At 44.0% G+C, this 12,815-nt stretch overlaps 2 protein-coding genes across 5 annotated transcripts in view; one reads left to right on the forward strand and one right to left on the reverse strand.

Moving 5' to 3' along the window:
* Positions 1-8,090, reverse strand: part of TMEM156 (transmembrane protein 156) — a 42,088-nt gene extending 33,998 nt beyond the window's left edge. Inside the window, exons 1-2 of the mRNA XM_030563753.1 lie at positions 7,991-8,090; positions 407-679 (exon numbers count right to left, since the gene is read on the reverse strand). Of these exons, the coding sequence (XP_030419613.1) occupies positions 407-679; positions 7,991-8,090 (373 nt within the window). The remainder of the gene's footprint in view (positions 1-406; positions 680-7,990) is intronic.
* A 3,061-nt stretch (positions 8,091-11,151) lies between these two features.
* KLHL5 (kelch like family member 5) overlaps positions 11,152-12,815 on the forward strand; it is a 133,371-nt gene continuing 131,707 nt past the window's right edge. For 3 of the 4 annotated variants that reach the window (XM_030563716.1, XM_030563719.1, XM_030563718.1), the window contains exon 1: positions 11,152-11,436. The gene's annotated coding sequence lies outside the window, so the exon portion shown is untranslated. Of the gene's footprint in view, positions 11,437-11,556; positions 11,646-12,815 lie in introns of those variants that run through there. The other variant, XM_030563717.1, reaches the window with a different exon arrangement.

The following is a 12,815-nucleotide window of genomic DNA, read 5'->3' on the forward strand; positions in this document are numbered from 1 at the left end:
CTATACTCTTTCCCATAACATCACCTTTCTGCACCAAAGGCCTGATACAGAGCCCATGGAAATCAATGGAAAGACTCCCTTTGACTTCAATAGGCTTTTGATGAGGCCACAACACAGAAGGCAGGATTTAGCTCTAAATATAAATTCTGCACTCATGATGCTGCCTATGTATCTGAGGGCAGAATTTGGCACTAATTATGCACTTTGTAGCAAAGCAAAAATAAGCTACTAAGGCCAAGAACATATATTCACAGAGTTTTCCAGGAGTTTATGATTAAGGAATCAGTATAAAGCTTATCGCATTTTCATGATGGTTTAACTGGCAAAAAAATGAAAAAAATCGTATGCAAGTGTAATTAACTACCTCTAAACTAAGCACTTCTTTTCCCTTGTTCTCGTTCTTTACCTTCTGATCTTGATCCCTGGTGAACAACATTCATATCATCCTCAGATTCACAGGTTGAGTTTAAAATACATGGCTGCAGTTCAGTCTTGGAGACTTGGCAAATACTTGGAATATTTTGAAAATCAGAGTAATTTATAAAGATCTTCAAAAAAACAGTCTGTTTTTTACTTCCTTGTTGCAGGAAGCTTTCAGAAAAATTGTTAAAAGCACAGACTGGAAAGGTGACATTATTTAATGAACAAGCATCGATGCATGATATAATCACAGTGCTTGCTGTAAAACAAAAAGAAAGATAGTTATATATTGTAAGGATGGTCATACTGGAAGCACATAGTAAAATATGTACAAGTAAGTATAAAGATAGATATCCTTTCACTATGCTACTGTGAAACATACTTTCTCTCGAATTCTGGCAGCATATTGAACATATTGTATAATGGGAGAGCATGAAAGAAGAATGCCTCTCACGTCTAACATACTGGATTTTATTGCTCAATAATACTAAATCTCTTCTGTAACCTGCATTCATAATTGTATCTGGATAAATTCCTCTTCCAAAGCTCTTAGGATTTGATCCTATTTGAAAAAAGATGAAGCCCTTAACACTTTCAGAGGGAAAGTTTGCTCAGAAACCTACATGGTAACAATAAGTCTTTGTGATTGTATTGGAGAACAGCTGTAGTCAAATTTAAACCTGTCTCCAAAGATAATGCTCTCATAAAGCAAGATTATATATACCTGAAACCTCCACACTACAGCTTTTGTGTACTCTAACACAAAAATCATCCACTAATTTTATCTCCTATTTCACCTCCTTCTTTTTGGTATTCTTTGGTTTTAGCTAGTGTGCATCGATTCACCTTGGACAAGTGATACAAAGATACTCTATAATTTATTATTAAGGAAGAGAATGAATCTCCTATTTTTTCCTACTGTCTTCCACACTAAATAACCATTAAGGCTTTTTTGTACAGCTCACTTTTATAATTGAACTTGTACTTGTCTTAAAATATTTTTTATAATCTGAAAATAATTAAAGAGCAAAAATGCTGGTACCTAACACCAGCTTCTTAGGAAACCAAATAACCACTCTGTTTCTGCTCATGGTATGGGAACCCACACTACAGTAGCTCACCTTCCAATTTAGATGTATACTTTCATCTCCATGAAATAGGGTTTTAAGTATCTAACTCCCACTAGCACTAATGGAAGTTATATGGTCATAAATTCTCATGTATAGAGATGAAAATACATCCCCAAACTGGCCCAACATTCATTGTAGCCTGACAGTTGCAATAGGCCATCTGTGCTAGCATCCAGGGGGACTAGCCTCAGAATCAATTTAGTGAAAAATTTCAGACAGGATAAAAAAAAGACATCCTACAGTAAATGCAAAGTCAATTACCTTCTCTTCTTTAGTGATAGTAGATTAGAGAGTAATAAATATGTCATAAAAACAAAAACTGCAGTGATTTCTAAAATATCATATGCACATAAAATATAAGACAATAATTTGTTATAATATTATAAAGAACATTTAAAAATACTAAATTTAGGGCCTGATCCTTCTTTAGGCAAGTTGAAGGTTTTCTTCTAAATGTCCATGATCTCTCCTCAATTGCACAGTGAGAGAGATGTGGACCTTTGGAGACAAATTCTTATTGTCTGCCCAAGTAAACTCCTAGTAAATATTATTTGTGCAGATGATCTATGTCAGAATGTGTAGGGGAAGGAAATTAAATTTTCCTTCCCATCCTGGAGCTAGGATGCTGAGCACCTATGCAGCCACCTCAAAGTTATTACTGCAGCTTTCAAGCTATAAATGGCTACTTATTGCTACAAATATTTTACATAGGTATTCTGTCCATGTAGTTTGTGGAACTATTGAGTGTGCTATATCAGAGTGAGATATCTCTGTATCAAATTATGAACTCCATTTCGTACAATGTGCTGAACATATAACTAAACTTACCCGAAGGCAGCCTCTTATGTATTCCAGGCAGTCGTTCTACTTGGGGAAGAGGCTTGATACCTCACTGAAACATTATCACTGAGAAGCCATCAAGACTAGAACCTCTTATGTGTTTCTCAACTACCAGCCCATCCCTCTGGAACAATTGACTTTCCTCAAAAGTGGTGGCCATGACTGGAGGGAAGTTGGTAGTCCCTAGTGGAGTAATGGCAGAGAGACATAGGCCTACATAAGAGCAGGAGCTGCTGTGTGCAGGGGAGGGAGAGCAACCATCACCACATAAAAAGGACTGGCAGGTAGGTGAGAGCAGGAGACACTCTCCCTAACTTAAATCACTGACAACCTTTTGATTCACGAGAAGAGGTGAGGTCAGACCAAGGGAGGGTGTGTCTCAGGACCAGGGGTGAAAGTAACTTAAAGGACTTACCAGTACACAGGGCCAGGTTCCTGAGCAGGGGTTTGGGACCTCAACCAGAAGGACTTTAAATCCCCAGGCCCTTTAAATTGAGAGTTAAAGGGCCCAAAGCCCAGGCTGAAGTAGCGGCTGCTGGGAGCCCTGGGTCCTTTATATCACTGCTGGTAGCAGTAGCTGTGGTGGCAGCCAGGACGGTGGTGGCAATTAAAAGGGCCTGGGGCTCCACTTCAGTAGGAGGCCCTTTAAATTGCCGCCAGAGCCCTGGTACTCCCAGCTGCCACTGCGACCCCGGGCTCTGGTGGCTATTTAAAGGGCCTGGAGCTCCAGCTGCTGCTGCCTAGGAGCCCAGGGCCCTTTTAAATTGCCAGCATGGGGAAGCAGCCCCCTGCTGGTACAGTTGGCTGTGTACCGGCTCTTGCTGGTATGCCAGACTGAACTGGCTTACTTTCCCCTCTGCTCAGGACTCCTGTTTCGTTTTCTAAGATCTCTAAGCCCTCTGCTGCTTTAAGAGTAAAGTTTCTGTGGTTAAGAAGTTCCTTTGCTAAGCCTATGTTTAGAGTTGTTCAGGAACTTTCCATCAAAATGGAGTTTGTGCAACACTGAAATTTTCTTCAGGAAAACTTTGATTTTGCTGAAAATTTTCAATTTTCCATCAAGAAACTTGAAATTAAATATATCATTTGGGGTTGGGTTTCATTTTGAGTAAGTTCAACAAAATATTAAACTGTATTTTCATAGTATGTACCATCATCATATGGGAACTGTTGTTCTGGTCCCTATTCTCTCCTATGGACTGGGGCCCCTAGAGGAACATCCCTCCCATAAGGCAACATGCTGATTTCACTCTGACTGAGAGGTGTGGTCACATGACTCTGGGTGCATTATGTGAGATGTTTGGGACCTTGATGTCCCTATTCTCCCTTTGGGCCAGGCTCCCTGCTGTGCTATACCTCCCATAACGCAATGTACCACCATAAGAAAATACAGGTTAATTTTGAAATGAAGCATTTGGGATAATTTCAACAAATCAAAATGAAACATTTCAATTGTGAGAGTGTGGAAATATTTTGTTTGGATTTAAAATGTCCAAATGAAATGTTTAGACATTTGTTCATTTAAATTTTTCAGATTTTTCCATTCTATGAAAAGTTTCTAAATTTCAACTTTTCATCCTCTTTAGGGACAAAAACAAATGTTGAAATGTCAGAATTTACCACAGATAGAAATTCAAAATTTCACTCAGTCCTGCCATTGTGCCTTATTCACTTCCCACATAGTCCATGAAAGGGCTAAACTACATGGGTTAAGCTGAGAAACAATGACTAGACTCTACCAAGATCCATTCAGCTTGGAAGCACATAGGACCCAGCGATGGGATCCACTTGCAACAGACTGGTAACCATAAAGTGGGCAAGGTTGTAACATGTGCCCCCACCTGTCTCCGCTGGCCCCCCCCCACACTCTCATGGAGTTTGCCTTTTGTCTCCTGCACTGCCAATCCACAACCTAACTGAACCCCTGCTTTGCAACAGAACTGCACCAGTATTGCTGCTTTATTTATAGATCTTGCATTTCCACAAAAGGGTGGTGACAGGATATACCTTTTAGTTCATAATGCTTTCTTGAGATAGTGAAATATACTGTAGTTAAGGAAACAAGGATCCACTGTCTCAGACACACAACTACATTAAGGTGGAGTTAAGGTTGAGAACACATATCAGTAAGTTAGGGTAAATATATTACATGCATGTTGTGATTATCATCAAAACAAGCATTGTAGATCCAGGAAATTCAGAATTAAGATTAAACTAAAAGAAATCCAAACATGTAAGATATGGAAACACACAATTAAGGCACTCAAACAGCCTTCATTCTGCCATGTAGTGATGTCATGCAATAGCTTACCATTATGAATGATGCCTATTAGTCTTTGTGGCCATATTAGTCCTTGTCTCAGATTAGATTAAACTGATTTTAAAGACACAGACTTATTTTCTTGTTTCCCCCCTCCCTCCTCAGGGTATCACTATACAACACAGTTGTTTGTGTGCTTTAACTGAGTATTTCTTTACCTTAACACTTAATTTGAAATTGCCAGAAGTTCAGCTGAACCTCGGCAAACATCTGCATGATTCAGGTTTGAAACAAAACTCAGAACAAGAGCAGTCTCCTAAAGAAGATTTTTAACTAACAATGCCCATGCAGCTGTGAGGACACACATACGGCCAAATTCTAAGATGGTGTATTCTAGGCTGGTAATTCCAGTGTATTTACACCCTCTTACAAAACTCATATTGTTACATAGTTTAGCAAGCAACCAGATAACCTGGTGTAGCTAGTTTTAAAATTCCTAGACAGAGTTTTGTGATGAATTCTGCTTCTCATATACTTTGCTTTAAGTCCTCTGAAACCCTCAGTGCAGCACTTAAGGCAGAACTGCACTTTCTAATTTTACCAACACTGTTGTTAAAATTCAGCAGGTTCAAAATGACAAAAATTTCGAGGTTGCATCAGTTATACCATGCAGCGTTATCTAAACAGGAACTATATATGCAAAAATCAACTAGAAATAATAGTTATTACATGGTTCTGACAGTAATGTCAACATGTTCTCTTGTAGTAACATTTATGTCATCACTGTATATTCATGCAATCTGTTCATAGAATCATAGACTATTAGGGTTAGAAGGGACCTCAGGAGGTCATCTAGTCCAACCCCCTGCTCCAAGCAGGACCATCCCCAGATTTTTACCCCAGTTCCCTTAATGGCCCCCTCAGGGATTGAACTCACAACCCTGGGTTTAGTAGGCCAATGCTCAAACCCCTGAGCTATCCCTCCCCCCCAAACTGTTAAACAATTTGATTACTACTTAGCACTTTTGCCACTTTTACATGGAGATAAAACATTAGGTATGGCAATCTGAAAACTTTGTTTACACTTTCTACAATATCTGAAAACTTAAAGCATCCCACTGATCTTGTCATTTTTATTCCTGGGGGAATTCTGTGCCACTGCATACATGCAGAATTCATGTGTCTCACAGATTTCTTTGCCTCCCCACAGAAAAATGACTTTCTGATGGGGCAAACAAAGCGAAACCGCAACTCCGGTCATGCGCCGCTTCCCAGCAGCGCACGTGCATTGTTTCAGGCATCTGGAGCAGCCAGCAGAGAGGTAAATCACTGCGGGGGGGTGGGGGGCCTGGGGACGCCCCAGCCGGTGGCTCTTACTCTGTGCCAGGCTCAGTTGCTTGTCCTGGCAGGGCTGGAAAGGATGGGACTTCCTCTTTCCCTTCAAGGAGTGGCCAGGGCTGGGTCAGACCCACCTCCAGAAACCTCTCTCGTTGCAGGAAACTCTGCACCCCCACTCCTCCCTGCCCCCTCATTCCTCATCTGTGGGGGGGGGGGAGCAGTCACTGTATAGGGAGCTGCTCCCCCATCTGCCCAACCTCTGTGCATCTGGACCCACCTCATACCCAGATTGCCTCACCAAGCCTTACCTCCTGCATCCAGAATCCCTCCACACTGAGCCTCCTGAACCCAAACCCACACTCCAACAAGCCTCACCCTCTGCATCTGGAGCCCACCTGCACCTAGAGACCGCTTCTGAGTCCCACCTCCATGCATCTGGACCCCACTCCTACACCCAGACTGCCTCCACAGACATTTGAACTCCCACAAGTCCTACCCCACTTGTACCTGGATCACCCTGACTAGCTCCCCACACCTAGATCCCCACCCCACTGAGCCCCACCAAGCCAGAACCCAGATCCCAGCTGAGCCCTCCATACCCAGCCCTCCCGTACTCCTCTGCTGAGTCCTAACCACCTTCACCTGGACCCTTCCTGCAGAGTCCCATTGCCTCTGCACCCAGAACCCCACCCCCAATGAGCCTGTTCATCCAGATCCCCCCCTGTACCTGCAGCCAGATTGCCCCACACAGAGCCCTTATCACTCCACACCTGGATCTCCCCACAGTAAGCCCTTCCACACTTGGATCCTGCTGGGCTGAGCCTGCCTGTCTACATCTAGTGTGCTTGGCATGGAGTGGCAAGTCTGGGCCTTGCACTATGTAAGGGCCGGGTGCAGCCTCACTGCTGAGTCCATGTCCCTGGGTCGGGGCTGCAGGGTGGTCTCCCACCTCTGTGCAGTCAGTGGCCTGTGCTCCCCACTGCCATGCTGGAGCCTCCACATTTATTTATTGACCAATAAAATCTGCAGAATTTTGGAGAAATTTAAAATATTATGTGCAGAATTTTTAATTTTTTGGCATAGAATTCCCTCAGGAGTATCATTTTGTAAGTTACAGATTGTTGTCCTTATGCTAGAGTTAGAATCCATTTAATTCTTGCTTGGTAAATGAAAATATAAATTCAAATTAAATTAACTTTCCTAACCTCCAAAATTTCAGAGTTTTTACTGAATATCACTTTTCATTAAAAATGAACATAAAGCCTTCAGGAAAATGAACCATTTTTATCAGATGGACATTTTTCTTGTTATGTTTTTCTCCTCAAAGTCCTACTTTGGAATACAGAAGAAAAAAACCCTATAATTTAATGTTAGCCTATCTATGGATTTTTAAATGAAGGTATAACAATTAATATATGTTTTATTCATACATTTTCTCATTCTCCCGAATCTCAGTATTGACTTCTATGACCAAATTATATTTGGAATTCATATTAAGAGATTGATTTCCTCAGTTCTACCCATTCTGCACTATTTTGTTTCAGTTCACCATACATACATACTACTTTGATATCTTCAACAGGATTAACTATTTTTCATGTTCTTTGAATGAAAGTATAATACAATAATGTCACAAACATTTTTGTGCCTTTGGGTGCAAGAAGTTCAAAATAGTTATAATTCTAACAAGCAATTACCTTCTGTAGAAAACCCCCACCAAAGGCAAGAAGTAAAACATAAATTAAATGAAAATACCTACAGTATTTTTGATTCTGGTATATGTAACTGTTTGACAAATATTCTTCATAATTAATGTATATAGTTAACTATTATAAACAAAAAGCTAATTGAAGTGACACATTTCATATACATTTTGTAAAGTTTACTATCAGTAAGAAAATTGCATCACAATCGGCTCCCATGGGAAAGTACATGTGAATTCTTTTAACTGCAATCTGACCTTAAAATAAAGAAGAGCCCACATTCTTTAAAGCGGATCACTCACCTTCATTGGTTTTGAAAAATTCAGGCAAACTTACAATGAACATGATAATTATTGCTGTTAATAATTTCAGGAGATCTGCTTTTCTCATAGTCAAGCACATGTCACTCTCATCTAGCATACTGGTGGGAAGTTCCTTCCTGTTTTCGTGTTGGTCTTATGCAAAATACTTCTTATTCATTTCCTTTTTCTAGCAAGACTTGCCTTTTTTTTTTTTTACATGTTTTGTTACATGAGTTTCAGAGAGCCAGTGTCTCTGGTTACTTACACTAGCATAAATGAGGAATAAGGCCACTGAATACAATGAAAGTATACTAAATATTAAATGGTATAAGTGAGAGGAAAATCATGCCTAGAAACCAGGGCTGTCAAACTATTAAAAAAATTAATTGTGATTAATCGCAGTTTTAAATCACACTGTTAAACAGTAATAGTATACCATTTATTTAAATATTTTTGGATGTTTTTTATATATTCTAATATATTGATTTCAATTACAACACATAATGCAAAGTGTAGAGTGCTCACTTTATATTATCATTTTTTATTACAAATAGTTGAACGGTAAAAAAGATAAAATAGAGTATTTTTCAATTCACCTCATACAAATTCTGTAGTGGAATCAAATGTAGAATTATTATTTGTTTACATAACTGCACTCAAAAAGAAAACAATGTAAAACTTTAGATCCTACAAATCTTCTCAGTCCTACTTCTTGTTCAGCCAATGGCTAAGAGAAACAAGTTGGTTTACATTTACAGGAGATAATGCTACCCACTTCTTATTTACTTAGAGACACCTGAAAGTTCGAACAGGTATTCACATGGCACTGTTGTAGCCGGCATTGCAAGGTATTTACATGTCAGGTATGCTAAACACTTGTATGTGCCTTCATGCTTCCACGACCATTTCAGAGGACATGCTTCTATGCCGGGGTGGGCAAACTTTTTGGCCCGAGGACCACATCTTGGTGGGGAAATTGCATGAAGGGCCATGAATATAGGGCTGGGGCAAGGGCTTGGGGTGTGCGAGGGGGTGCAGTGTGCAGGAAGGGGCTCGGGGCATGGGGTTGGGGCCAGAAGCATAGCTGGGAGGGAGCAGGGGAAGCGGCCGCTCCCTCACTGACCACATTCTCCCAAAGCGATGCCTTAGGCACCGACTCCCTTGGTGCTCCAGGGCTGGAGTACCCACGGGGAAAACTTAAGCACCCACCAGCAGTCCAACTCCCCAGTCCCTGCCCCACCTAGCTCACCTCCGCCTCCTTCCCTGAGCACACCGCAGTGTTCTGCTTCTCCCCCTGGCTCCCAGCACTTGCACTGTGAAACAGCTGTTTCACGGCAAGCCTGGGAGAGAGGGGGGAGAAGGGGGAACGTGGCGTGCTGGGGAAGAGGCGGAGCCAGGGTGGGTATTTGGGGAGGGGTCCAATAGGGGCAGAGAGGGGGGAGGAGAGGCGGGGACAGGTTGTTCTTCGGCAGTGGGTCCTTGACTCGCTCCAGGTCTTCAGCGGCACGTCGGTGGCGGGCCCTTCAGAGCCGCTGAAGACCCGGAGAGAGTGAAGGGCCCGCCGCCAAAGTGCCGCCGAAGACCCAGTAGGGAACTGCCCGGTGAGTACAAGTCCTCTGCCCCCCCATCCGACCCCCAGAACCCCCCCTAGAACCCGCAACCCATCATCACCCCCCACTTCTTGTCCCCTGACCACCCCCTCTTGAGACCCCCCCCGGACCACACCCCCTACCCAACCCCTCTGTTCCCCATCCCCTGACTGCCCCCCCAGAATCTCCACCCCCTCCAACCGCTGCCTACCCCTTATCCAACCTCTCCTCCCAGCCCCTCCCGGCCCCCTAACTAGCTGCTCAGGGCAGCGTGTATGGATGCCATGTGGCCTGCTGGAGCTCGCCGCCTCACCCCCTTACCATGCCACTCAAAGCGGCAGGAGCTGCAGAGCTGTCCAGCAGTGGTCCAGAGTGCTGGCAGCACGGCATGCTGAGGCTCTGCGAGAGGGGAGAAGGTGAGGGAGGGGCCAGGGGAGCTCAGGCGGGCCAGATGTGGCCCATGGGCTGGTGTAATGACAGAAAAACCTCCCTCTCCCAATTGCCCACCCCTTTAACAACCGGTTCTAAACCAGCTTCTAAATTTAATGACCAGTTCACGTGAACCAGTGCGAACCAGCTCCAGCTCACCACTGGATACAGGTGCCTCCAAATAATTTTTGAGTGGTGTCATTTTCTTCTGGACAAGCTTCTGACACCACCTCCATGCACTTGAGCCATGGGGAGCTCTGAGCCCTTTAAATCCCAGCCCCAGCCCAGCCACCGAAGCTACGGCCGGGATTGAAAGGACTCTGGACTGCCCGTAGCTGTGGGGAGCTCTGAGCCCTTTAAATCCCCACCGTGGAAGCCGGTGCGGACTGGCACAGCATACTGGCTCTTGCCAGTACGCCGTACCGTACCGGACCGACTTACTTTCACCTCTGGGGGTAACTGATGGATCTGTTTATACATTCATGTTTATATTCATAAAGATTGCTTGCCAAAGGCAGCTGGATAATTGGTGGGGCCCTCTTTTAGGCTACTACACTATGAGCTAAGAGTATGATGAGTAACATATTTGCACTACCTCAATGAATGTTACAAACATGCCCAAATCCTGTGGCTACATACTCAGCACGGCTCAGTCATGCCCTGCTGCCACTACCTGTGCTACTTCAGTTATGCTACTCTTTATATGAGTGCTAGCTCTCCTGGAGCTAGCTGAGCAAGCATGCCCTCTCCAGCTGGGAATCACACTCTCTACTCTCAGGGCAGACTTGGCCTTCCTGTACTTTAGTACAGACTGAACAAATAAATATCCTGAAAGAGTGGCAGCGCCCTTACATCCCATCTGCCAGCCAGAGGGACTCCTCAGCTCTGGCGAGGAGAGCATGGCTCCATCCGTGCTGTCCCCCACCCTACCGAATCCCTGCCTAACGCTGCTGGGAAGAAGGCCTAAAGCAACATTCTCTCCCGAGGCGACCTGCCTCAACCCCGCCCACTGCCTTGTGTGGGTGCGACACCGCCCCTTATTTTGCATATCTCCACCCCCATCGGCCGGCGACTCCAATTTCTTCCCCTTCAGGCGTGCGGAAGTGAACTGTCAGCTGGCGCGCGGGCGGCGGTTGGAGGAGCTGGCCTTCCCCTCCCGCGAGTGACGAGGCGGAGTCTGCGGTTGGGCGGAGGGTGTTGCTGAGGGCCCCTCCCCTTGTTGTGGTCCCCTCCATCCGCCTGGATGAAGCCGCCCTGAGCGCGCGGGGGGGGACTGGATCCCTGGGGGACAAGTTCGGGGTTTGGAGCCGGGAAGTCCTGCAGCAGAGGTGGCCGGGGACGGGGCTGCCCGGTGACTGCATCTCCCTTCCCCTGGCGTAGCGGGGGCCACGAGAGAGGGAGGGAAGCCCCCCTCCCAGGCCCTGAGAGGTGAGAAGGGGAGACGGGTTGATGGCTCGGCAGCCGGGAGATAGAAGGCTGCAGGGAGGAGGCGCCTCGAGGGGCAGCGATCCTGCCGCTCTGCTGGACTTGGGCGCTGTACAGAGGAGCAGGCGGCCCCGTCTAGGAAGCTCCCGGGGATGAGGGGGAGAGAACTTAACTTGTGTCAGTATCGCGTGGTGTTGAAACTTGTGCAAAAGGTGACTCAACTTTGTGTGTTTGGGCAGCGGGTGGGGGAGTCCGACGTGAACAGCGGGGTGTCTCACTCCTGACACGCAGGAGCAGCCTGCTGCCCCACTGGCACTCGAGCCAGAAATCTGGTCTGAGGAGCCTAATCTAGCGCACACATACTAGCCTAATGCAAGAGGACAAATACTGAATTTGAATAATCTGCTTTTTATTAAAGTTTTAACAAGTTATACTGATATTACTCCACATGTGGATATGCTTATTATGGGATAAGAGAGGCTTTTTTTGGTTTAGTTAAACCTCTTCCAAAACAACATAAATAAACTAAAAAAAAATCACCCTTATTCCAGAATAAGAGTGGCCACACAGGAGTGACAGTGGTATCACGATATCAGTTTAAATTTCATCTTACTGTATACTAGTATAATAACTTTCCTGTGTAGAGATGTCCTAAGTGTTTGCAAGGATCAGGATTTAGTTGTTCAAGAAAACAAAAACTCTTTTATGATGGGCAGTTGATTAATCTTGCTGGAAACAATACCTCCACTTCCTTTTCTTGAAGATTCTTTCCATGAGTGTTTTTATTTTGGGTATGAGGAATAAGATCAGGAAAAATAGGTCTTCATAATATGATGTTCAATCTCACTTCTGATGACTTCGGGTATTCTCAAAATTTAAAATCAACAGAAGTTGCCATTATAGTTCCATTATTGGCCTTTCCCTTTCCTACTCTGGGAGAATTCTATTGTTTTTTTTTCCAATGCCTACAGAAATTTGTGCCTCTCTCAAACTAAAATAAGATTTGTAAAAAAGCAACCAAAACTAGCAGTATTTTGGCTTCTGGTATGTTTAAAATTTTTTATTGTACTGTGTTGTGGACTTCCCACATGTTCCACCATAAAACTGGTATGTGAATTATCTTCTCTTTTTCCTTGCCAGAGTATTCTCTTGAAAAGTTCATAGATGTTGATCTCTGTTTTGATATCTCTGTTGTTGTTTTGTTTGTTGTTCAATATTTTGTAATGTTGGCAGAATGTTGTTATTGGTGGTTTAAAGCCCCCAAGGATTTCTGCAGAGAAACAGTTCTCTTTTTTTCTTTACATATTTGTTTAATTGCAAGGCCTTTGGAAATGCACTGTTGTTGTCTGTTGACTTCTAGCATAACTGAAGATGAATTTTGA

Source organism: Gopherus evgoodei, chromosome 5 (genome assembly GCF_007399415.2).
Source record: "Gopherus evgoodei ecotype Sinaloan lineage chromosome 5, rGopEvg1_v1.p, whole genome shotgun sequence".
In the NCBI taxonomy this organism is placed as follows: domain Eukaryota; kingdom Metazoa; phylum Chordata; order Testudines; family Testudinidae; genus Gopherus; species Gopherus evgoodei.